At 44.9% G+C, this 27619-nt stretch overlaps 1 protein-coding gene and 1 pseudogene across 1 annotated transcript; both read left to right on the top strand.

Annotated features, from left to right (window-relative positions):
- The first annotated feature begins 341 nt into the window (after nucleotides 1-341).
- Nucleotides 342-16083, top strand: LOC142910255 (uncharacterized). Its single transcript, XM_076059959.1, has 2 exons — nucleotides 342-1463; nucleotides 12149-16083. The coding sequence occupies exons 1-2, from the start codon at nucleotides 342-344 to the stop codon at nucleotides 13172-13174; spliced, it is 2148 nt and encodes a 715-aa protein (XP_075916074.1). The 3' UTR covers nucleotides 13175-16083.
- Nucleotides 16084-24252: 8169 nt separating this feature from the next.
- LOC142910254 (uncharacterized) lies at nucleotides 24253-25630 on the top strand (annotated as a pseudogene).
- Nucleotides 25631-27619: the final 1989 nt, after the last annotated feature.

The raw sequence follows: 27619 nt of genomic DNA, 5'->3' as shown, positions 1-27619 counted from the left end.
GTTTTTTTTCAACACCCTTTGCTATGTCAGCTGAATTTAGCTCTCATAAATATTCCTTTTGTAGCCAGACAGCTGAAATTGTGTACTCAGAGTTTTGGGTGAACATTCATTTTGAAGATACGAGGGCTTCCAGGCATGTTTATGACCATTTGCCCTCTCATTGTGTGCCATAACAGCCCTGTGATGAATTTGGGAAACTTTTTCACTACATCATGAATATATGAATAAGTATAGACGTGTAAGTCACATGTGACTGTATATATGCATTCCTCTGTGCCTCGATACTGACGTGTAGATGATGTGGATATTCTTATTTTCTGTCTGCAGCTGACGCTGGTCTGATGGAGCAAAGGCACTCAGCACAGCAGCTCGGTACGACAAGTCAACAATGCGACCAGCGTGCATACAGCACGGATCGGACTGGAAATTTGACACAGCACCAGAGAACTCGCACAGGAGGGAAACCCTTCAAGTGCACTGTGTGTGACAAGGCATTTGCATGGCCATCAGTTCTTGAGACCCACCAGAGAACACACACAGGAGAGAAACCCTTCAAGTGCATTGTGTGTGGGAAGGCATTTTCACAGTCATCTGCTCTTAAAAAACACCAGAGAACACACACGGGAGAGAAACCTTTCAAGTGCAGTGTGTGTGGGAAGACATTTTCAGATTCATTTGCTCTTAAAACACACCAGAGAGCACACACGGGAGAGAAACCCTTCAAGTGCAGGGTGTGTGGGAAGGCATTTTCAGATTCATCTGATCTTGTAAAACACCAGAGAACACACACGGGAGAGAAACCCTTCAGGTGCACAATGTGCAGGATGGCGTTTACACAGTCAAGTAATCTTGTAACACACCAGAGAACACACACGGGAGAGAAACCCTTCAAGTGCAGTGTGTGCGTGAAGGCATTTTCACGGTCATCTGATCTCGTATTACACCAGAGAACACACACGGGAGAGAAACCCTTCAAGTGCAGTGTTTGTGGGAAGGCATTTTCACAGTCATCTGCTCTTAAAAAACACCAGAGAACACACACGGGAGAGAAACCCTTCAAGTGCAGTGTGTGCGTGAAGGCGTTTGCACGGTCATCTTCTCTTGTAAAACACCAGAGAACACACACGGGAGAGAAACCCTTCAGGTGTACTCTGTGCAGGAAGCCGTTTGCAGATTCATCAAATCTTCGAAGACACCAGAGAACACAAAAGCATCGGAAGATCCACAAGGAGCGGAGTCGGAGTCTGAAATCAGCTTGTGAAAGTCAAAGTGCCGCAATGAGCCCATCCCTCATGAAACAAGAACCGGACGAAAATCCCAGCTTGGACACTTTTAAAGGTATCGAGGTGAAATGTGAAGAAGTGATGAGCGAAGAAGTGAAGGTAAAATGTGAAGATGAAGATCCAACTCCAAAATGGGACCTTCACATCGTGAAGCAGGAGGAGAATTCTGACTGTGAGGCAGAGTGAGGCAACTCCCAGCAGTTTGTGGAAGTGGAGGTGTGGGTGGACTTGCTCCTAGACAATACAAAGTCAAGTGGAGACCTGGTAGATGTGTAAGCCAGAGACGATGTTGCTACAATAGATACACCTTTGTCACAGGCCTTTAATGACAAGAATGTGAAGTTGAACACTTTGTGGGCCCGTGGGTTGGGTAGATCTCTAACCAGGAGCAAGAGCCAATAAGCTCCCAAGCATTCACTATGTTATCATAATAATTTATTTTACACGGTGCTTGCTTAATCGCCTCAGCAACTCGGAGTTTTGTGTCGTACCTCGTCTGAAACACTCAAAGAGCATCCCCAAGTAGCAGCTGCCCCTGTGTGGCACAAGGTGGTGGCCCTGCACCGGCCTGCATGTGGACAAGAGCCTATCAGTAGGGGGCGATGATTGATGTGTCATCTCAGTTGTGTAGTTTGTAGGTAATGTTTAGAATTTGCTACATTTTCACTCAGACGCCAGCATGCAATGGCCTACTCATTTTGAATGACACAATAGTATGTTTTACATTCACTGTGAAGCAGACTGCAACTTTTTTTTAAAAGCTTCTTGTTAATATGATGTAACGTGATGCAGTATATTTCACTGCAGTAATCCAATTTTGTCAATATGCCTGTCAATAATTTAGAATGAATACTTGTCTGGTTTTGTGCATACTTGTAACATTTGATCGATAAGGGTCAAATATTGAATAAGTGATGTTAGGACAGTGTGTGTGTCTGTTTGGAAGTAACCTGTACAGAGAACTCAGGTGAGACCCGTTGTTCTTGTGATACAGGTCAAACGGTGTTTTTGTGATCCACGAAGCATCTGGAGCAACTCATTGTCTTTGAAATAGGTAGCACACTCGGATCATTCATGAGTTACAATGCATACCACTTGAAAGTTACACGTATAGGAGGAGGTACATTCTCTACAACACGAATTGTAGTTTTGTCTTACGTGGTGACGTAGATTTTGTCTAGCTAGGACTAGAAATGCTCCTTGCTGATTCACGTCTGGATGTTCGTAACCATCGGTTGAAGCAAACCCCACTGCTGTTGTTGAGACGCTGTGCACCAATAAGGGTCCAAGACATTGACGGCCTTCAGGCCAGGAAATTCACAACATTTGCACACAAAGGACGCATTCACGCAAATACTCCATGCTCCGTTTTGAAGTTTTGAAATGAAGCATCTTTGAATTGTGTTGTTTTGAATTAGATGATTTTATTTCTTCATTAAAAGCTTGTTTCAATTTACATCTGGAAGACTTCATTGAAAAGGACATTTCATGTGAATTTTCTCTCGTCATTAAGTAGATGGCCTTGCCGGGGGTTCGGTTTGATGCGGACTTTCACCTGTTTGGGATTGCGGGATCGAGATAAGGCGACACGGAGCTGGCCGTGCGAGAAGACCGCCGTCTGCAGATCGATTCCAACGTAATCGAACGTCTGTCCCTGCGCCTCCGTCGTCCATGCAGGGGGTGCGTAGGTTTGCAGCGCCCCCTGCATGAAAACAACGGAAAGTGCAGTGTTCATCACAGATAAAGTTGCGCGCTTATATTTAAAATGTTTTTCTTTTATAAGGTGATGTTGAAATCAGAAAGTGTTTGACCAGTTGATGATTTCAATCAGATTTATTCATTTATTATGAACCACATATCTGAGCTTTTGTGGTCCTGTTGAGCTAAAGTTGGAAAAAGTCCGTGACTTTAACTTCGCTCAATATTGTAAACGTGTTTCTATTATTTAGGTATTGTTTAATACAAACTACTTCAGATAATGGGTTTCAAGATGTACTTGAATGGCACGTTCGTTGTTCCGGTGTTTAATGGCTTGGACGTCATGGCAAATGGCTTCCATCGATGTGGAAGTCAATGGTGGATGATAATTTGACATTTCGGTGTTGATTTGGAGTAGATTGTTTAACTGTTGCATACCGGGTGGTGAAATGCTTTGCCGAGTACCTGAACTGTTTGACCAAGTGAATTCATGAAGAGTTCGATACGAGTTTGAGCGTTAATATTCTTGCGGAACAACAAAGGTCGGATATTTTAAAGATTCCTGACCGTACGTTTATTGCGACAATGTTCAAGGGGAACACGTGTGGAGGAGAGTTCCGGGTGAAGTCTCCCCTTACCTGGCAACCATGGTGGCTGTCCGCTGATCACTCTCGCTCCGTCACAGCTACGAGCTGTAGGGATGGGACGCTCCACCCTGGCGCTGTTTTAATTCACAGCACCAAGACTGGAGAGCCTCATCCCTGCAGTTCCCTCCTGTCGTGCCGCATCATTTACCGCGTAACGAGGCAACGTTTTCATGAGCAGTGCGTTCCACTACGCACCCACACGAGCGAACCATGTGCAACAGTGTGCATACATACAGACACGAACAAACACGCGGGTGCACATACACACACGAGCGCTTACTTGCAAACACGGACGGGTGGAGATGCACGCACGAGTGTGGTCACCACCTGGCTAGCTACACTAGTCACGTGATAACTAGTATAGTAAACTATACACTACACTATACACTACACTATACACTACTATAGACTACACTATACACTACACTATACTAAACTATACACTGCACTATACACTATTATACACTACACTATACACTACTATACACTACACTACTATACACTACACTACTATACACTACACTATACACTTTTATACACTACACTATACACTACGCTACTATACACTGCACTATACACTACTATACACTACACTACTATACACTACTATACACTACACTATACACTACTATACACTACACTATATACTACACTATACACTACACTATTATACACTACTATACACTACACTACTATACACTACACTATACACCACTATACACTACTATACACTACACTATACACTACACTATACACTACTATGCAATACACTATTATACACTACACTATACACTACTATACACTACACACTATACACTACACTACTATACACTACACTATACACTACACTACTACACAGTACACTACTACACTATACACTACACTATACACTACTATACACTACACTATACACTACACTATACACTACTATACACTACTATACACTACACTATACACTACACTATACACTACTACACACTAGTGCTGCACAAGTCCCCAAACTGCAAAGACAAAGGCTCCCCAATGTAGACTGACGCATCCACAGACGCACAATGGACCCACGGACTCGCACAGAAACCCACGGACTCATCGACTCCCACTGGGCGTGTGCTGTTAGCGAGCACCGGTGAGGGTCGCGATGGAACAACACCAGGGGCTGGTGTGGACAGAACCACGGCTGGCCGCTCGTCTCTCAAATTCTGATGTTAGCACCCCCACCCACCTCACCACCTTAATTATGGCTGAGTCCACCTAAGTGACGCTCAGGACTGCTTCAGGTAAGGGGCCGACCTTAAATGACGTCACGCGATTTTAGAGGATTTTCGACCCCCCCCATCGTCACACGACGTCACACAAAGTCAGACCCCTCCACCTCAATTATGACGTCACAAAGTTCTGCCCCCCTCCCCCCCCCCAAAAAATAAAACATGCTTCAAATCGCTTTAAACTATTGTTGTCATTGTAGTGCGTTGTAAATGTGGCGCTGCACTCTGATGTAGGTAGAAAACATTACAAAGTTTATTTAAGTAGAACGCGTTTATATTTATTTAAAGTTGCGCAATTTGATGTGACGTCACTTTTCTCAAACCCCCCCCCCTTGTCACACATCGTCACAAACGTCTGACCCCGCCCCCCCCCCCCCTCTAGGTGCGTGACGTCATTCACGGACGGCCACTAATTGTCGCTGGTATTGGACGTGAGCGAGAATGGCGCAGCGCCGCTAACCGCTACGCCGTGATGGTGCCCTTACCTGCATGAACGGAGACGCGGTCAGACGATGCGTGAGTCGCTGGTGCAGGCAGGACGAGTGATCTCGGGCGTACCTCCTGACATGGAAGGCGAGGGAGGTCGGAGTGCGCGTGTGAAGAGAGACGGCAAGGGGCAGGAGGAGAGGGGGGCGATCGGACGGAGCGGAAGCAGGAGCACGAGGGCAGGAGAGGCAGCGGAGCCGTGGAGGAGTCTGGGCGCGCTTGATGGTGAAAGTTGACGTGGACGCACGCTGCAGAAGAGAAGAAAATCTTCACGCTCGGCGCCACACACAGCCAGACGTAGCTCACCTCATCCGTCTTGCTGATGATGTGTAGGACGACTAGACTCTGATTGTCTTGTAGCTCTGTGGAAAGAAGGAGAGATGTCTTGGGTCCAACAAGGCCCTCTGCCACCGGTATGGGCGGGGGGGGGGGGTACCCTAGTGGAGGGCTGAGCGTGGGAGTGAGTCGAGGGGAGGGTGAGTGGTGGTTGACATGAATTTTAATTCCTATACATGCTATGTATTGTAACATTTATTGTCGTATGGTTTTACATATGGTAGAACATATAGGCTATTAGACGAGGACCAATTCAGTGGTAACATCGTTAACATGGACCCACATCGTCATCAGGGACCCACATCGTCAACAGGGATGCTCGCCTCGTCAATAGAGACCCACATCAAAAGGGACGCTCACCTCTTTAATCCGGACCCATATCATCAATCGGGACCCATATCATCAACAGTGACCCACAACATGAATATTGACACCTCGTCAGTAGGGACCCACATCGTCAACAGTGACCCACAACATGAATATGTTCACGTTTTTCTTTTGTTGCGGTTGCACCCGAGTCAAGAGCCGCACGGCTCACAGGGCTCTGCACCTGACACATGAAACTTAAATTAAACTGAAGACGACGTCTCACCAGCATGCATCTATCCTCCACGCGTGGCCTCTGTCACGCGACTTCCACGATTTCGCCTGAGAGTCTCCCGCCGCGTGCCCCCATAGGTCTTCTCCATCGGTCGCTCGACCCGCGTAGACCATTCATCCGCATGGTCCACGTGGTCAAAGAAGAAGTTGGTACCAGCCGAGGCAGCACAACGCCAGTAACACAGACTCACGTTAATGGTCGATAAGAGTGAAGTACAGTACGTCATAACCCACTCATTTCAAATGTTTGCCACATTATTCGTTGCTATTGGTCACATAAAGAACTTGGAATTGCTAATGCTGTGCCACCTCAGGTTCTAAGGCAAAGTGAAATGTCTGCTCTGGGCCGGTCAAGGACACCATTTCTCTGATGAAACTATCACATTCACGACACGTGATAAAGCATTTAAGCAGTATGCCTGCTGTAATCATAGCAGGTACCATCACAGTATGCCCTGATGTAATTATAGCAGGTACCACTAGTCGGTATGCCTGCTGTAATCATAGCAGGTACCACCACAGCCAGTATGCACTGCTGTTATAGCATAAAAAATATAACGATACTATCATAGAATGTTAACTAAACGAGCATAAATTTGTAACTAATTTAGGATAAACATTAAACTTAATGAGTATGGATAAATAAACTACATTAGCATACAGATTAAAACTAATTAGCATACCAAAATTAGCATAGGACAACCGTTGACCAATCGCTGCGCACCATCGCCGGAGACGCTCCCAGGTTTGCCTCTCGACCAATCGGATCGCTGGCCTTCCCCCCCCTCCCCACTTTGGCACGCGGCGACCAATCAGATCGCGGGAGGACGCTACCATTTTTAATGCCCTGCAAGCTGAACGCCGCGCGCCCATGTGCGTGTGAGTGTTTAGTTTTGTTTTAATTATTTTAATCATTAAAGTTCGCGAGTGTCAAGGTAAGCTACGTTGACTTTCTTTTTTAAAACATTTTCTCAAGAGAACCGTTGTTGCTGCTGCTGCGACTGTTGTTGTGAAAGGCCCGGTACACCCTGAGGCCTTGCCTAGACTAGGACAGCCTTGATGTCACGTGGGTCCACACTCTTTGCTTTCGGTAAAGTCACGGAGGTAGAAAATAAAATGTATTTATTATTTAATTTAATTACATTTTATTTTATATCTACGTTAAATTTCATTTAAAATTTTAATTCATTTAATTAAAATTTATTTTATACCTACGTAATTTTTTTTTATAAATGAATGAGTTTTATAATTTAATTTAAATTTATTTTATACCTACGTAAAATTTTATTTAAATTGTAATCAATTAAATTGTATTTGTTTTATTTCATACCTACGTTAAATTAAATTGAAATTTTTAATAAATTATATTTTTTTTACATTTATTTTATTTAATACCTACGTTTAATTTAATTTTTAAAATATATTACATTACTTTATTTAAATTAATTTTATTTTATACCTACGTTCAATTAAATTTTTAATAAATTAAATTTATTTTATTTAAAATTTTTAAATTAATTAAATTTATTTTATTTAAATTGCATTCATTTTATACCTACGTTAAATTAAATGAAATGCTTTAATAAATAAAATTAATTTTATTTAAATTAAATTTATTTTATTTCATACCTACACATGTACAGTCATTTTAACTGCTCTGACTGCTACAAGCTAAGTGTGGCCTGGAATCGTATTATTAAGTAATACATTTTACAATTACAATTCCTTATAGAGGAACCCCATACTAATGAACTGACTACGCATCTATATAATTAAAAGACCGCACGCAGATATCGCAAAAAGGACCCCGTTGTCAATGATATAATTCGATGTACGTACAGCAGTTGCATGCAGTTAATGATGTACGTACAGCCGTTGCTGTACGTACATCATTAAAATTACACCGATTGTAATACGTCACCAAAGACGACACAATTTTAATTTGACCCCCGGGTCTGATCGCGTTAACTGTGCAGGTGGCGGGTCTAGAGGTTACTTGCACGTATGTGCAGCTTGTTGAATATTGACGTGCGATGACTTGTGGAGAGGAAGAATGATGATGATGGCGATGCAAGTCTTGAAGTCTGACGCTGTTCTGAGTCGTGTAGCCTACCGCGTGCCACTTTGGGGATTGCGTAATGTCATTTTAGTTTCCTCTGTGGAACTTTTTATTTTGTTGATTCTAGCGATGTAACTGACGTAGGGCGGGCTTGGGAGCGGCGTTGACGATGTATTTTGGCGTTACACCAACCAGCACCTTTGCATTCAGAAGTTGGAGGTGCTTTGATTGTTACAGCGAGAGGTGGAATCGTCACCGCCATCGTCATGGGTTTAAGTGGGCACGGAGCCCGTCAAGGGAATGGGTAGGTAGAGGAATGGGGTTGGAGAGTATACACAACTTGCATTTCTAGTCATTTCAACAATTTATGGGCATGCGCATCATTAACAGTATCCTGATTGATGAGCAAAACAAAATCGCAATTTAATCGTGAATCTATTGTCATAAATGAGTCTGAAATATGAATAGTCATGCTCAAAACCGCATTCATATTGTTATTAAAAATCATTGTACCCCCATTCATGATGACAATTCCAATATGGTCATTATAATGCTCAGAATTACACTTATATTCTCAGAATCATGAACATTTATTAAAACAGCAGTGTGCTCAAAATGCTCATTTAACAATTTCAACATGCATACAATCAATTCCAAGATTCTAATCAAAGTAAGTCCTATGTATCGTGGTGTTTTCATGCTTATACATTATTGCGTGCCCCCCCAAGAAAATATAAAGTCTATTTTTATGTTTGCACGGTGTACAGTCTGGAAATTTCCCACATGGCAAATTTCAAGCTTGGTGCGTGTCGGGAAGTACGCTAAACAATTTGAACAGACGCACACATTCACAACTTTGCCTTTGGTATATATGGAGATTAGTAATCAATTGTTAATTTAACTACTTTCATGTTGACAGATTGGAAATAGGAATAGCACTGGCTCACCACGGGGCTTATCGCGTGGTATCTGGGCACTTTATATGAAACGTAAACCCCACAGTTTGTGAGTACAATTCCTCGCAAGTTACAGACACAGACAATGACGTTTCTAGGTAAGAGTAAGAAATGAATCTACGTGTCGAGGAGAGACGAGAGAGCCAAGAGGTCACCTCGGGAGACGGGGCGGCGCGGCAACCTTAGTCACGTGACTGAAGGAGTGTGGGCGTGCCGTGCGTACGTGTGTGTACTGTGTGTGTGTATACTGTGTGTGTGTACTGTGTGTGTGTACCGTGTGTGTACTGTGTGTGTGTACCGTGGGTGTGTACCGTGCGTGTGTGTGCACCGTGTGTGTGTGTACTGCGTGCGTGTGTGTACTGTGCGTGTGTACCGTGCGTGTGTACTGTGCGTGTTTGTGTACTGTGTGTGTATACTGTGTGTGTATACTGTGTGCGTATACTGTGCGTGTGTGTGTACCGTGTGTGTGTGTGTACTGTGCGTGTGTGTCTGTGTACTGTATGTGTGTACTGTGTGTGTGTACCGTGTGTGTGTGTGTACTGTGTGTGTGTAACGTGCGTGTGTGTGTACCGTGCGTGTGTGTGTGTACTGTGTGTGTGTGTACTGTGTGTGTGTACTGTGTGTGTGTGTAACGTGTGTGTGTACTGTGTGTGTGTAACGTGTGTGTGTGTAACGTGTGTGTGTAACGTGTGTGGTGGTAGTCTAGTGGTTAGTGCACTGTACTACGAACATAACGACCCGAGTTTGATTCCCGCTCACAGCCAACACCCAGTGACGATTATTTGAACCGGTTCTGGGCCTCCCCTAGGTCGACTCAGCCTCAAATGTGTGTGTGTGTACGTACACCACACAAACACACAGTCTGTACGTACACACACACAGTGTGTACGTACACACAATAATGTCCACGTTGTTGTTGCTGAGTTCACGCACCCAAGGGAGGGGGCAATGGAAAATAAATAAAACCAAGGTATTCACACTCCCCCAACCCCGTCCACGGCGCTCTTGAGCGTGACGTCACCTCCGCTTGGGTCACTGCCGATATCAATCCAGTGGCAATCCTTATTTGGGCAAAGCTACGCCCAGTGACTGGCGGTTCATTAACAATGTATCCGTTGAAGCCGTCGAGAGTTTATTGCGACGGGTTCAGCAGCCACGCCCCATCCCTCGACGTATGGCCCAGGTGCATTAACATAATTTATTCAGTTACAGAGCCGCTCTTTGTGGGAGGGGCGTGTCTTACCCCGGAAGTGACGTCATGTTACTGCTTACCCGCGTGACGTCGCGAGGTCACAGGAGGCTGCCGATCCACGCTTGCACTGAAATCCGAGGTGAGAAATTCTCATCGTTGTGGTGGTGGTGGTTGTGGTGGTGGTTGTGGTTGTTGTTTACCGAGGTAGAGCCTCGCTCTCTCTCGTAGGGATGTCAGTTGAGTAGCAGCGAGCATGGGAATCGATGTCCAGGTTGGAACTTTACAACGCGGGGCCTAGCCACGCGTGGCCTTGCCTCCTGCCCTCGCCTGATTGCATTTACTTTAATTATCTCTCTTAAGTTTAATTTGTCTTCACCCGGCTCGCCACTTTGTAACTTTGTTTTATTGTAAATATTCACGCAGTTTTTATTTTTCATTTTTTGTTACCAGGCCAAGCCCGCTTGAGCTGCTATACCGCTCTTGTTATCAGAAGCGACCTGTCCACAACAACACAAGGTGAGGCTTTGTCAACGTGTGTGAATGTTTTGACTTAAAACTTTCGTGACTGCAAGAATTAATATTCATGGTTTATTCGGTAAAGTCACGTAGATAGAAAATAAAATAACAGATAATAAAATTGAATTTTTTTTTTAAATAAAGCAAAAAACCCACGACGTTTTGATCTCAACACAAGTGGTCTTTATCTTATTGAATTTAATCTGTTATTTTTATTTTCTATCTACGTGACTTTACTGAAAGAACCAACAATACGTGCATCAATGTCTATCGGTCAAAGATGCTAAGCGCGTGCCGCTGTTGACTCTGAATGTGTGGAGGGGAACACCTTCACCACGGGAAGAGAGAGAGACAGAGACACGGATAGCCTCGGCTATGTTGATTGATCCTCGATTCATTACTTGGTGGAGTGAGGAAGAATTAATGCTGAGCAGATGAAGGTGGCCAGGCATGGTTCTGGTCACACCACCACCTGATTACTCATGGCAGTGTGTGACAGTGTCAAGTTTGTGTTTGCAGTAAAGTCTATTAACTCTGTTGAACACGGAGGTTATATCAAAACAATAGTTTATTGTTGTTTTCCTCTGGAACTCTTACTAAGAATGGAAACAGGAGGTGAACACAGCACACACATGCAGCTGAATTGGGAACTGTTCATCCCAGCATTCAAGGACATCTGAGCCTGGATTCACACCTCTAAGTTGTGATTGAACATTAATTCATGCATTTCTGCAAAACACAAATAGTATTGTTTTCAACACCCTTTGCTATGTCAGCTGAATTTAGCTTTCATAAATATTTATTTTGTAGTCAGACAGCCAAATTTGTGTGCTGAGAGTTTTGGGTTAACATTCATCTTGGAATATATGAAGGCTTCCAGGCATATTAATGACATTTTCCCTCTGTGCCATAGCAGCCCGTGGAGAGAAACCCTTCAGGTGCACTCTCTACGTGAAGGCGTTTGCACGTTCATCAAATCTGATGAATTTGGGAAACTTTTTCACTACATCATGAATATATTAATAAGTATAGACATGTAAGTCACGTGTGCATTCCTCTGTACCTGACGTGTAGATGGTGTGGATATTCTTTTTTTCTGTCTGCAGCTGACGCTTCCTCTGCAGAATTGGTCTGATGGAGCAAAGGCACTCAGCGCAGCTCGGTACGACAAGTCAACAATGCGACCAGCGTGCAAACAGCACAGATCGTACTGGAGATTTGACACGGCACCAGAGAAGTCACACAGGAGAGAAACCCTTCAAATGTACTGTGTGTAACAAGGCATTTTCATGGTCATCTGCTCTTAAAAAACACCAGAGAACACACACTGGAGAGAAACCCTTCAGGTGCACGATGTGCGGGATGGCGTTTACACAGTCATGTAATCTTGTAACACACCAGAGAACACACACGGGAGAGAAACCCTTCAGGTGCACGATGTGCCGGATGGCGTTTACACAGTCATATAATCTTGTAACACACCAGAGAACACACACGGGAGAGAAACCCTTCAAGTGCAGTGTGTGCGTGAAGGCATTTGCACAGTCATCTGCTCTTGTAAAACACCAGAGAACACACACAGGAGAGAAACCCTTCAAGTGTACTCTGTGCGGCAAGGCGTTTTCAGATTCATGGCATCTTGTAATACACCAGAGAACACACACGGGAGAGAAACCCTTCAAGTGCACTGTGTGCGGGATGGCGTTTGCACAGTCACCACATCTTAAAGTACACCAGAGAACACACACGGGAGAGAAACCCTTCAAGTGCAGTGTGTGTGGGAAGGCATTTGCACAGTCATCTGATCTTGTAAAACACCAGAGAACACACACAGGAGAGAAACCCTTCAAGTGTGCTCTGTGCGGGAAGCTGTTTGCAGATTCATCAAATCTTCGAAGACACCAGAGTACAGCTTGTGAAAGTCAAAGTGCTGCAATGAGCCCATCCCTCATGAAACAAGAACCGGACGAAAATCCCAGCTTGGACACTTTTAAAGGTATCGAGGTGAAATATGAAGAGGTGATGGTGAAATGTGAAGAAGTGATGAGCGAAGAAGTGAAGGTAAAATGTGAAGATGAATATTCAACTCCAAAATGGGACCTTCACATCGTGAAGCAGGAGGAGAATTCTGACTGAGGCAGAGCGAGGCAACTCCCAGCAGTTTGTGGAAGTGGAGGTGTGGGTGGACTTGCTCCTAGACAATACAAAGTCATTGGAGACCCGGTAGATGTGTAAGCCAGAGACGATGTCGCTACAATAGATGCACCTTTGTCACAGGCCTTTAATGACCAGAATGTCAAGTTGAACATCAGTTTCTAGGTTCATCCTGCAGGGTAAGAGCGGCCAGTCTTTGTGGGCCCGTGGGTTGGGTAGATCTCTAACCAGGAGCAAGAGCCAATAAGCTCCCAAGCATTCACTATGTTATCATAATAATTGCTTTTACATGGTGCTTGCTTAACCGCCTCAGCAACTCGGAGTTTTGTGTTGTACCTCCTCTGAAACACTCGAAGAGCATCCCCAAGTAGCAGCTGCCCCTGTGTGGAACAAGGTGGTGGCCCTGCACCGGCCTGCATGTGGACAAGAGCCTGTCAGTAGGGGGTGATGCTTGATGTGTCATCTCAGTTGTGTAGTTTGTAGGTAATGCTTAGAATTTGCTACATTTTCACTCAGACGCCAGCATGCAATGGCCTACTCGTTTTGAATGACACAATAGTATGTTTTACATACACTGAAGCAGACTGCAACTTTTTTTTTAAAAGCTTCTTGTTAATACGATGTAACGTGATGCAGTATATTTCACTGCAGTAATCCAATTTTGTTAATATGCCTGTCATTAATTTAGAATGTATTCTTGTCTAGTTTTGTGCATACTTGTAACATTTGATCTGTAAGGGTCAAACATTGAATAAGTGATGTTAGGACAAAGTGTGTGTGTGTTTGAAAGTAACCTGTACAGAGAACTCAGGTGAGACCCGTTGTTCTTGTGATACAGGTCAAATGGTGTTTTTGTGTTCCACGAGGCATCTGGAGCAACTCATTGTCTTTTTAAATAGGTAGCACACTCGGATCATTCATCAGTTACAAGGCATACCACTTAAAAGTTACACGTTTAAGAGGAGGTACATTCTCTACAACACGAATTGTAGTTTTGTCTTACGTGTTGAGGCCACGTGATGTGTCGAAGGCTCTCTGCCAGCTCACAGGACAGACCCAAGTTGCCATGTGCTCAATAAGATGACTGACAGAGGCACCACTGCACCGACTTGGTGTGGCCGACGCTCCGCTCGTTGTCGTGAGCGTCGCTCATCCGCCCTCCGTTGTTACTGGAGGGCGACTGACTCCAACTGCCCAGCAGCGTGCTTCACGAGCCTCCTCCACAGAGGCCGATCTTGACACCGCTGGTACCGGTCATCGGCAAGTCCACTCAGCTCCACATCCTTCTGTACAGCATCAGTCCATACATCTTTAAGAGGGTTATTGAATTGCCATGCTACAGACAGATGGGCAGATATGAACGAACAGAGCTAATGCATTAACATCTCAACCTTGGTTGGAAAGCGTTAAAAAGGAATGTTATTTGACCTGAACTGCATATTGTTTGATTTGAGTTAAGGACAATAAAAAACTAATACAGAGATCGTGCACTGACATAAGTCTGGGTTAGCACGTGAGAGGACCTCCTGTAATACTATGATCTTACCAGATACGGAAACAAATTGGCATTAATGCAGATTTCAGGCTATGCGGATGGCTTTGAACCCAATGCACCCTTCAATGGTAATGCACATAATAGAGACGTGCTTTGTTCACTTTTCTAAACCCATGCTTTTAAAATAATCTCAAGCAATTTTCTCTGCCAGTCATGTTGCCTGATCTTATTGCACACACACTCACACAAAGATCCCCCGTACAGCCTTCAACAGACTGCTGGGGCAAGTGCTGATGGTGAGCTATGAACGCCGGCACGCACGGCCCTCGAGGGGGAGGGTGGCCAACACCGCACCGGGCCGCCTTTGTCTCCCCTGATATTTACACACCACACTAGGAAGTCATTCAAGACTACATCGATGTAGAGATCTGCCACTGTTGTGTGTCATGAGCAGGAATCCAATTTGGGTCACCGGGTTACGGAGTGCAGTGCGATAGCGACTAAATTACCGCTCCCCACTCGTACACAACGACAAGAACAAAGATCCCCGGTAGAGCATTAACAGACTCTAGGGGCAAGTGCTGTTAGCGAGCACCTATGAAGGATGGCACGGCACACAAGGGGGGTGGGTAGCCAGCAGTGCGCCTGGCCGCCTTTGTATCCCGAGTGGCGATGCTCACATTACACTGGGTACTCATTTTTAGGCTGAGTCGACCTAGGGAAGGCCCAGGACCGGTTCAGATAATCGTCACTGGCGGTGTTGGCCGTGAGCGGGAAACGAACCCGGGTCTCCGGGTTTGTAGCGCAGCGTAGCGCTAACCGCTACCCTACCGCTCGTACAAAGATACGTTTAAACACGCGCACGCAAATACACATTCTGTTTGACTAACACTTCTTTCAAACCTTACGTAGCCAAACATTTCCGTTGAGACACATAGACACAGAGACGCATAGACACAGAGTCAGAGACACAGAGACATAGATACACAGACACACAAAGACACATGGCCACACAAACACAGACACACAAAGACATGGATACAGAGAGATTAACAACAGGAAGACACACACATAGACACGCAGAGACACATCGACACGTAGACAGAAACACGCAGAGACAGACACGCAGAGACAGACACACGCAGAGATACAGACACACACAGAGACACAGACACACGCAGAGACACAGACACACGCAGAGACAGACACACGCAGAGACAGACATACAGACACATACACACACACAGAGACAGACACGCAGACAGAGGCGTGTGTGTGTGTCTGCCAGGATGAGTAAAAAAAAGGTGTCTCGATAAAAAGATGACCGATAAAAGTGTTTTGAAGTTATATCCGTTGACTTGTGAACCGAATAAATCCTGTGTTCTTCACACACTGAGTCTCGTCATCGTTTTTTCTTTTCTTACCTATAAAAGGCATTTTTTTCTGCGTGTCTGTCTGTCTGTCTCTGTGTGGACGCACACTTGCTCGCGAACCGTGGAGTTTACTTTTAAAAAAAGTAGCCGGGTACCACGCCGTAAGCCCCGTGGTGAGCCAGCGCCATTCCGTTTTCCCATCCGTAAACTTAAAAAGTTGTTAAATTAACAATTTAGTGCTATTTCGCATTATTTAAGTATTTCCTTGCGCTGCTAAAGCTGCCCGGGGGTTGCCCCTAGCAACGCTCGTGCGTCATCGGTGGAGGGTGGGGGGGGGATTTCTCATTCGCGTTCAAAATGGTTTTACTTAACTTGATTCCTCTGTTTGTCGTGGTCAAATGTTGTGATAAAGATTTCGTCCACTTCCCGCCGTCCAATCCCACATTTTGCACACGGTACTCAGATGCGATGACAATGCATGCCTGTATCAAAATCGGCATCAATTAATCAATTAATTGGCTCCCTTAAAGCAATTAACATTTTTTAAGGATGCCTTATTATTCATATATATTTGTGTGTAGGTCAAAAACGCTGCGGTCCCTAAACTGTGGAATCGCCTCGCCTGCTCCGTGTGAACGAGTTACGGGCACCCTCACTCCACACAAACAAAAGTTGTACATTGAAGATTGATTTATAAAATAACCAATTAATTCAAGTAAGCGTTGATGTGTGAGCAGGCGCCACATCATTGACGTACTTCTCGACAGTGAGTTGAACGAAGTTGTGACAAAGTTATTAAACTTCATTCCTCTGTTTGATGTCGTGGTCAAATCTTGTACTCAAGATGTCGTCCACTTCCCGTTGTCCAATCGAGTTCTTTACTTTTTAGTGGACTTTAAAATAAAAACCTTTTTAAAAGGAGTTTTTCACTATTCAAAAGCCACCACAACCATTTCAATGCTACGACGTTTGGGCAATTATAATTGAATTAATACACATTCTTGTCATAACCATTCTTGTATTACTATCCGAGTGTCTACCCTTAATTAACTCCTGTCTGGTTCTCATGAATTAACCAAAGCAGCATTACATTTTTGTGAACAAGGCTGAGAGTTCAGAGCATATACATTGTAATCTCAAATCATCAGTGACGTCGATAACTGGAACATGAGTATTCTTGGTTTTTTTCGGTAAAGTCACCACGTAGAAGGGAAACAAATAATAAAAATAATAAAATTCTCACGACGTTTCGACTGCAACACAAGAAGCAATTATCATCAGGTGTGAAAACCACAGGAATATTTTTTTTCAAATTGTCTTGCTGTGGTTTTCACACCTGATGATGATTGCTTTTTGTGTTGCTGTCGAAACGTCGTGAGAATTGTATTGTTTCATATTTTTATTATTTTATTGTTTCCCTTCTACGTGGTGACTTTACCGAAAGAACCAAGAAGATGAATCCCTGCAGTCATGAAAGCTTTAAATCGAAAAATGGAACAGATGTGTTATATTATCTTGGCTTTGTGAAACACAGATAAAAAGAGGCCTTCAACATTGATTGTGCCTTTGTACCGACAGTTGCTGAGTGGTCCAGTGCCATCACCATCAGAATCCATGGTCAATCCACTGCTGGATGAGGTTCTCAAAAAGCTCTCACCATCTCCCGAGATCCCGAAAAGTATTAATCCACCCACTACCTGCAGATGATACTCATCAGCTGATATCATCCCGTCGTCTCGATGGGCATCCTATTGGCCGCATTCCATTCCTTGGCTGTCATTCCATCACTATCCTCAACCAACCATCGGCCAACATTCCATAACAGAATTAAACCAAGGGAGAGTATTTGAAAGGATGCGATTAATTCACCCACCCATGGGATACGGGTCCATAAGAGCAAATCATTACAGTCGCAGGTGCACGGCGAATTGTAAAGTTGAGACACTACAGCACGCCGTCGATTTGCGGTGCGACGATGCAATTAACTGAGCTCGATTTTTCGATTTAAAGCTTTCGTGACTGCAAGGATTCATCTTCTTTGGTTCTTTCGGTAAAGTCACCACCACGTAGAATGAGAATAAAATAATAAAATAACACAATAAAATTCTCACAACGTTTCGGCCACAACGCAAGCGGCCGTCTTCAGGTGATTGCTCCATTGAAGCTCTCTCGTCCCGACAGTTTCTGTTCCTTTCACCTAAAGACGGCCGCTTGCGTTATGGCCGAAACGTCGTGAGAATTTGATTGTGTTATTTTATTATTTTATTCTCATTCTACGTGGTGGTGACTTTACCGAAAGAACCAAAGGAGATGAGCTCGATTTCTTTGGGGCGGATAAAGGCAACGGGCGCAGGCACACTAGATCCCGGGGACGTGAGTAACTCCACGCGCATTCAGGGCGTCCACATTGCCCTGTCAAGAGGCTGCAGGAGAGCGGGCGAAACAAAGAGCCCTGTGCTCGCCACGCGGACGGTCGCCCAGACAAACAACAAACTCTTCCAGGCTTCACCTTCTTTGGTTCTTTCGGTAAAGTCACTACGTAGAATGAGAATAAATTAATAAATTAATAAAATAACACAATTACATTCTCACGACGTTTCGGCCACAACACAAGTGGCTTTCTTCAGGTGAAAGGAACAGACCTGTCGGGACGACAGGGCATCAATGAACATTGTGTTATTTTATTATTTTATTCTCATTCTACGTGGTGACTTTACCGAAAGAACCAAAGAAGATGAATCCTTGCAGTCACGAAAGCTTTAATTCGAAACTCTTCCAGGCTTCACGCAGGCCGGACGAGCGGGATGCAGGAAAAAAAAACATCACAACCATTATTAGCGCGGACGTCCAGAATAAAAAAAACTCGTTCAAAAACCCCAAAACACGGCAACCCTCCTGGCTTTGGCGTTCCTCGGAAGACACCTGTTTCATCGACAACCGCATCAGAACACCACCAGGCCGATGCGCACCCGAATTGATCCATCAGCGACTGACACGGGGACTGCGTCGCGATCGTCACGTGGACGGTTCAATCGTCGCGGGCAGCCATCGCCTCGGCGCGTCGTCTCCGCGGCGTCGATACAAAAAAAACGACTTGGTGAGAGGTCAACGGCGTTTGTCCTTGTTGAAACACTCGTCCCTGCCGCGCGAGTGTGGAATTTCCACTTAGGTGTGAGAGGGCGCACCGACTACCTGCCAGTGGTTTCACATTCAGTCCGCCAGGGGGCGAAAACGAATTGGGCATCAGACAAAGCGGTGCCTACAATAGTAGGTTCGGTTCATATTCTTAGCTCTTTCGGTAAAGTCACCACGTTGAAGTGAAACAATAAAATAATAAAATATATAAAAAACAATAAAAATTCTCACGACGTTTCGACCATAACACAAACGGTCGTCATTAGTTCAGTTTTATTCAGTTTCAGTTTATTTTGGTATAGCCCTGTGAATTCTAGATTTAAAGCTTTCGTGACTGCAAGGATCCATACTCTTTGGTTCTAGTCAGTAAAGTCACGTAGGTAAAAAAATAAGACAACAAAAATCACGACGTTTCGGCCACACCTGATGAAGGCCGCTTGTGTTGTGGCCGAAACGTCGTGATTTTTGTTGTTTTATTTTTTACCTACGTGGTGACTTTACCGAATAGAACTAAAGAGTGTAGCCCTGTGAGCCATCCGGCTCTTGAATCGGAGTGCAACCACAACAAACAAAAAAACTAAAACACGAACAATAAAAACATCTTAAAGTGACTACTTTGTGTTGACTGTGCAAAACAGAAAATCCATGGAAAAAAAAAACCAGCAAAAATATTCCTGAAAAAAAATCACCGTACACCACCAACGCTGTGTGCAAAAACTCCCAGTGGGATGCAAGTCAAACAACAACAACAACAATGACCACAAAAACTTAGATTAAGGCCATCAGTACTACAACAAAACACACATGTCCAACGAGGTTGTTGTTGTGTGTGTATGCAGGGGTCCATTACCACTCGGGAGACAAAGGTGGCCGGGCGTGGTGCTGGCCACCCACCCCCTCGTGTGATGTGCCGGCCTTCATCGGCGCCACTCGATAACGGCACTTCCCCCTAAAGTCTGTTAATTCTGTACAAGGGATACTTGTGTGTATCTATTATGGGGGGAGTGGTGGGTGCAGTAGCGAGACAACTGCACGATGAACCCCAGCGACCCCAGTTCCATTCCCGGCCACGTCTAACACGAGTGAGGGATTCTGTTCGTCCCGGTCCTGGGTCTTCCCTAGGTCTACTCGGCTTGGGGAGACAAAGGCGGCAACCGGGAACGGAGTTGGCCACGCCACCCTTCCGTGTGCCGCGCGGGCCTTGAGAATCGCCGCCCACCCAGCAGCACGTCCCACCGGCCAATCAAGTCTGGGCCTGCAGGCAGGGGGAGACGCGGTGGCTGTGGTAAGGGCTGACCCCAGTGTCTTGTGCGCATGGCCAGGATTTGCATATACCACGATCCAGAGGCGGAGCCAGGGGCTGACAGGGGGGGTGACATTCTGCGTGTAAGTGCACAACACTCGGTCTGGCGAACTCCGTGCAACTGCATTGTCAGAGCGTGTCGCTAACCAATGGCGTCCGGTTCAACAGCCCGACTCTCCCTAAATCATTCTTGAAATTAACATTTGTTGAATGTGAAAATCCTGGCTCCGCCCCTGCCACAATCGCCACCCGCCGAGCTTAAAGGTCAAGAAGGAATTGGCTGGAGGCCCTGTCAGGACGGGCAGATTGTGTAGTACGACGGGAGGGTGGGGTGGCTGTGGGGGATGACAGGGTGCAAGTGGTTGCGTCACCACCCCCGTTGGGTCGTCAAAGACATAATCACGTGACATTCTCTCCTGGTTTGTTTTAGTTTTAGTCTAATTTATTTTGGTATAGCCCTGTGAGCCATTCGGCTCTTAAATCGGGTGCAACCGCAACAAACAAAAACACGAACAAGAAAACATCTTAAAGTGATTATGTGTGACTGTGCAAACAGAAAATCCAGGAAAAAAACATCAAAATATTCCTGAAATAGCACCGTACACCAAAGCTGTGTGCAAAAATCCCAGTAGGATGCAAGTCAAATAACAACAACAACAACCACAAGACAACTAAGATTAAGGCCATCAGTCTAACAAGGCCCGCGTGTCATTGGAACACACGGGCCGTCACGGATACGCGATTGTGTTGCCGTCACGTGAAACGTCCCGCAGTCACGTCGCAGCCCCGTGTCGAGCCATTAACAAGAAAGCAACACGTCACACGATTGTGTCACTGCCACACTGCTGGTGCAGTAGCACCAAATAACGAGCAATTACATTTCGTAGAATCCATTGTTGTAACGTGATCCCTGGACGAATTGCGCATTATAAATCTCAATTATTTTTTATTACAATTCCCCCATTGTAATAAGATGTTTTTTTTTGTTCTTATTTTTGTTTTTGTGTTTGTTGTGGTTGCACCCGATTCAAGAGCCGGATGGCTCACAGGGCTATACCAAAATAAACTAAATTTAACCCACGTCTACGCTCCTGGCCTTCAACACAGCGACACGAACCCTACAAGTCTTGTGGGGGGGGGGGGGGGACCTCCCTTGCAGTTTGCAGTGGCACGGCTGAGACGCTTGACTGAGAGGTACTCACTTGATGACTCCCACTAGCAAAGAAACCTCGTGTGCAATGTCTCTGAAGCATCGGGAATTAACGTAGCATTAGCCTGGCCAACAAAAGACGCAGATCCCCACCGTGGTAACCTTTAACAGGCTGTTGGGGCAAGTGCGTGTGTGTGTGTGTACACACTGTGTGTGTACGTACACACAGAGTGTGTACACACAAACACTGTACACACAATAATATCCACGTTGTTGTTGCTGAGTTCACGCACCCAAGGGAGGGGCATGGAAAATGAATCTAAATCAACTTAGACTCCATCCCCGCTCTGTGACGTCCCCACTCAGCATGACCTCATCGGCATGAAGTGCCAGCGGGAGGAGTACCTCGCTAGTGACGTCATGTCGCCAAGGTATTCACACTCCCCCAACCCCGTCCACGGCGCTCTTGAGCGTGACGTCATCTCCGCTTGGGTCACTGCCGATATCAATCCAGTGGCAATCCTTATTTGGGCAAAGCTACGCCCAGTGACTGCGGTTCATTAACATAATGTGTCCGTTGAAGCCGTCGGGTTCAGCAGCCATGCCCCATCCCTCGACATGTGGGCCAGTTAACATTAACATAATTTATTCATATTCTTAGTTTTTTCGGTAAAGTCACGTTGAAGAGAAACAACAAAATAACAAAATATATATAAAACAATAAAAAATTCTCACGACGTTTCGACCATAACTCAAACGGTCATCATCAGGTGTGTCGGTTTGCATAAATTTATTTCGAAAACGGCCTATTTATTTATTTATATATATATAAAAATAACGTTTGCGTCACGCGCAACGATTGGCAGTTTGCCCAGGACTAGTCCATCTATTTATTCAGTTACAGAGCCGCTCCTCATGAGGGGCGTGTCTCTTACCCCAGAAGTGACGTCATGTTACCTGCTTACCCGCGTGACGTTGCGAGGTAACAGGAGGCTGCCGATCCACGCTTGCACTGAAATCTGAGGTGAGAAATTCTCATGGTGGTGGTTGTGGTGGTGGTGGTTGTTGTTGTTTACCAAGGTAGAGCCTCTCTCTCTCGTAGGGATGTCAGTTGAGTAGCAGCGAGCATGGGAATCGATGTCCAGGTTCGAACTTTACAACGCGGGGCCTAGCCACGCGGGGCCTTGCCTACTGTCCTCACCTGATTGCGTTCACTTTAATTATCTCGCTTAAGTTTAATTTGTCTTCACCTGGCTCGCCACTTTGTAACTTTGTTTTATTGTAAATATTCACGCAGTTTTTATTTTCTTTTGTTAGCAGGCCAAGCCCGCTTGAGCTGCTATACCGCTCTTGTTATCAGAAGAGACCTGCCCACAACAACACAAGGTGAGGCTTTGTCAACGTGTGTGAATGTTTTGACTTAAAACTTTGGTGACTGCAGGAATTAATATTCTTGGTTCTTTCCGTAAAGTCACGTAGATAGAAAATAAAATGAAAATAACAGATACTAATTTTTTTATTTTTTAAAATGAAGCAAAAAACCCCACAACGTTTCTATGGCAACATTAATGTTGAAGATGCGAGGGCTTACAGGAATATTTATGACATTTGCCCTCTCATTGCGTGCCATGACAGTGCTGTTTGCACAGTCACACATAGTCACTGTAAGATGATTTTCTTGGTCGTGTTTTTGTTTTGTTGCTTGTTGTGGTTGCACCCGATTCAAGAGCCGAATGGCTCACGGGACTATAACCAAAATAAATCAAACTGAAAATCAAAAAACTGAAACCGCGTGATGAATTTTGGGAAAGTTTTTCACTGCATCTCCAAATATATATAAAAGGCAAAGTTGTGATTGTGTGTGTTGTCTGTTCAAAATGTTTAGCGTACTTCCCGACATGCAACAAACTGGAAATTTGCCATGTGGGTACTTTCCAGACTGTACACCGTGCAAACATTATACAAATACCCTTTTGTGTTTTCATGGGGGGAAGGGAGCTCAATAATGTATAGATTTTTTGGACGGCAAGTGAGCTGTGACGTCAAATCTGTCACGTGACCCTCGCATGTGGAAGAGTTACGCATTGTAGTGTAGCGGTTAGCGTTGTCTGTGTGTTTGCGTGTGTGTATGTGTGTCTGTGTGTGTGTATCTGTGTGTGTGTGTCTGTGTGTGTGTCTGTGTGTGTGTGTCTGTGTGTGTGTGTCTGTGTGTGTCTGTGTGTGTGTGTGTGTAAGCGTAACGCATTGTAGTGTAGCGGTTAGCGCTACGCTGCGCAACGAACCCGGTGACCCGAGTTCGATTCCCGCTCACGGCCACCACCGGTGATGATTATTTGAACCGCTTCTGGGCCTCCCCTAGGTCGACTCAGCCTCAAACGAGTAACTGTTGTGGTGTGAACATCGCCACTGGGGAGATATAGGCGGCCGGACGTGGTAGATCCAAGTCCCGGGCGAAGCCGGGTAGTACAGCTAGTGATGAATACATGAATGAATATAGACGTGTAAGTCACATGTGACTGTATATATTCATTCCTCCATGGCTCGATACTGACGTGTAGATGGTGTGGATATTCTTATTTTCTGTCTGCAGCTGACGCTGGTCTGATGGAGCAAAGGCCCTCAGCACAGCATCTCGGTACGACAAGTCAACAATGTGACCAGCGTGCATACAGCACGGATCGGACTGGAAATTTGACACAGCACCAGAGAAGTCACACAGGAGAGAAACCCTTCAAGTGCAGTGTGTGTGGGAAGACATTTTCAGATTCATCTACTCTTAAAACACACTAGAGAACACACACGGGAGAGAAACCCTTCAAGTGCACTGTGTGTGGGAAGAAATTTTCAGGTTCATTTGCTCTTAAAACACACCAGAGAACACACACGGGAGAGAAACCCTTCAGGTGCAGTGTGTGTGGGAAGACATTTTCAGATTCATCTACTCTTAGAACACACCAGAGAACACACACGGGAGAGAAACCCTTCAAGTGCACTGTGTGTGGGAAGAAATTTTCAGGTTCATTTGCTCTTAAAACACACCAGAGAACACACACCGGAGAGAAACCCTTCAGGTGCAGTGTGTGTGGGAAGACATTTTCAGATTCATCTACTCTTAGAACACACCAGAGAACACACACGGGAGAGAAACCCTTCAGGTGCAGTGTGTGTGGGAAGACATTTTCATGGTCATCCGCTCTTAAAACACACCAGAGAACACACACAGGAGAGAAACCCTTCAAGTGCAGTGTGTGTGGGAAGACATTTTCAGATTCATCTACTCTTAAAAGACACCAGAGAACACACACAGGAGAGAAACCCTTCAGGTGCAGTGTGTGTCGGAAGACATTTTCACAGTCATTTGCTCTTAAAAAACACCAGAGAACACACACGGGAGAGAAACCTTTCAAGTGCAGTGTGTGCGTGAAGGCATTTGCACAGTCATCTGATCTTGTAAAACACCAGAGAACACACACAGGAGAGAAACCCTTCAAGTGTGCTCTGTGCAGGAAGCCGTTTGCAGATTCATCAAATCTTCGAAGACACCAGAGAACACAAAAGCATCACAAGGAGCGGAGTCGGCGTCTGAAATCAGCTTGTGAAAGTCAAAGTGCCGCAATGAGCCCATCATGAAACAAGAACCGGACGAAAATCCCAGCTTGGACACTTTTAAAGGTATAAAGGTGAAATATGAAGAGGTGAAGGTGAAATATGAAGAAGTGATGAGCGAAGAAGTGAAGGTAAAATGTGAAGATGACGATTCAACTCCAAAATGGGACCTTCACATCGTAAAGCAGGAGGAGAATTCTGACTGTGAATCAGAGTGAGGCAACTCCCAGCAGTTTGTGGAAGTGGAGGTGTGGGTGGACGTGCTCCTAGACAATACAAAGTCAAGTGGAGACCCGGTAGATGTGTAAGCCAGAGACGATGTCGCTACAATAGATGCACCTTTGTCACAGGCCTTTAATGACAAGAATGTGAAGTTGAACACTCAGCTCCTAGGTTCAACCTGCAGAGTAAGAGCGAGCGGCCAGTCTTTGTGGACCTGTGGATTGGGGAGATCTCTGACCAGGAGCGATAGCCAAGAAGCCCCCAAGCATTCACTATGTTACAATAATTGCTTTTACACGGTGCTCACTTAATCGCCTCAGCAACTCGGAGTTTCGTATCTCGTCTGAAACACTCGAAGAGCATCCCCAAGTAGCAGCGGCCCCTGTGTGGCACAGGGTGGTGGCCCTGCACCGGCCTGCATTTATTATTTTTTCCGCCTGACGACGACCGCTTGTGTTACGATCGAAACGTCGTGATCTATTATTATTTTGTCTACCTACGTGACTTTACTAAAAGAACCAAAGAGTATGTGAACAAGAGGCTGTCAGTAGGGGGCGATGATTGATGTTTCATCTCAGTTTTGTAATTTGTCGCTAATGTTTAGAATTCGCCAGCATGCAATGGCCTACAAGTTTTGAATGACACAATAGTATTTTTTACATCCACTGTTAAGCAGACCGTGCGTATTTTTAAAATAGCTTCTTGTTAATACGATGTAACCTGATGCAGGATATTTCACTGCAGTAAATCAATTTTGTTAATATGCCTGTCAATAATTAAGAATGAATACTTGTCTGATTGTGCGTGTACATGTAACATTTTGTCTATGAGGGTCAAACATTGATTAAGTGTTCAAATCTAGATTGATTAAGTGATGTTAGGACAAAGTGTGTGTGTGTGTGTTTGGAAGTAACCTGTATAGATATCTCGGGTGAGACACGTTCCATGTGATACAGGTTAAAGGGTACTTTTGTGTTTCACGAAGCGTCTGGAGCAACTCATCGTCTTTGAAATAGGGAGCACCCTCGGATCATTCATCAGTTACAAGGCATACCACTTAAAAGTTACACGTATAGGAGGAGGTACATTCTCTACAACACGAATTATAGTTTTGTGTTACGTGTTGACGTAGATTTTGTCTAACTGGGACTAGAAATGCACCTTAGTGATTCACGTCTGGATGTTCGTATCTATTGGTTGAAGCAAGCCCCACTTCTGTTGTTGAGACGCTGTGCACCAATGAGGGTCCAAGCATTTTAGGGCCTTCGGCCAGGAAAGTCACAACATTTACGGCACACGAAGGACGCATTCACGCCAGCGCCCCGTGCTCCGTTTTGAAGTTTTAAAATGAAACATCTTTGAATCGTGTTGTGTTTTGATTTACATTATTTCTTCATTAAAAGTTCATTATACATCTGGAAGGCTTCGTTGAGAAGGACATTTTGTGTGAATTTTCGTTGTTAAGTAGATGGCCTTGCCGGGGGTTCGGTTCGATGCGGACTTTCACCTGTTTGGGATCGCGGGATCGAGATAAGGCGACACGGAGCTGCTGGCCGTCTGCAGATCGATTCCAACGTAATGGAACGTCTGTCCCTGCGCCTCCGTCGTTCGCATGCAGGGGGCGGGTGTAGGTTTACACCGCCCCCTGCAGGAAAACGACAAAGTGCAGCGGTCATCACGGATAAAGTTGTGTGCTTATATTTTAAATGTTATTCTTTTATAAGGTGATGTTGATATCGAAAACTGACACATAGCCGGCATGCCATGAATAGGAAATTAACTCTGCTTATTCGAATCAATGTATTCATATATGTTGATGAACTGTTTTCAAGCAGATTTTGTGTCTCTAACGGCGACTACAGGGACAACGTGATTGTTTAAAAATGTCTTTGATTATAACTATGGTTGCCTACAATTCGTAATGTGTAGCTTATTTAGACTATAATTTATTCACTACCCAAAATGTATTTACTTGAAAACATAGAGCTGATATTTATTCTTGTTCTTTCGGTAAAGTCACGTAGAAGGGAAACAATAAAATAACAAAAATATAAAACAATTAAATTCTCACGACGTTTCGACTGCAACACAAGCAATCATCATCAGGCGTCACACACAGGCACACACACAGAGACTCAGGCAC

This window comes from Petromyzon marinus, unplaced genomic scaffold (assembly GCF_048934315.1).
Source record: "Petromyzon marinus isolate PM22_M1 ecotype Great Lakes invasive population unplaced genomic scaffold, UKy_Petmar_22M1.pri1.0 PM_G_Scaffold_14, whole genome shotgun sequence".
In the NCBI taxonomy this organism is placed as follows: domain Eukaryota; kingdom Metazoa; phylum Chordata; class Hyperoartia; order Petromyzontiformes; family Petromyzontidae; genus Petromyzon; species Petromyzon marinus.
The sequence above is the reverse complement of the archived record's forward strand: the minus strand, read 5'-3'. Positions and strand labels throughout refer to the sequence as shown.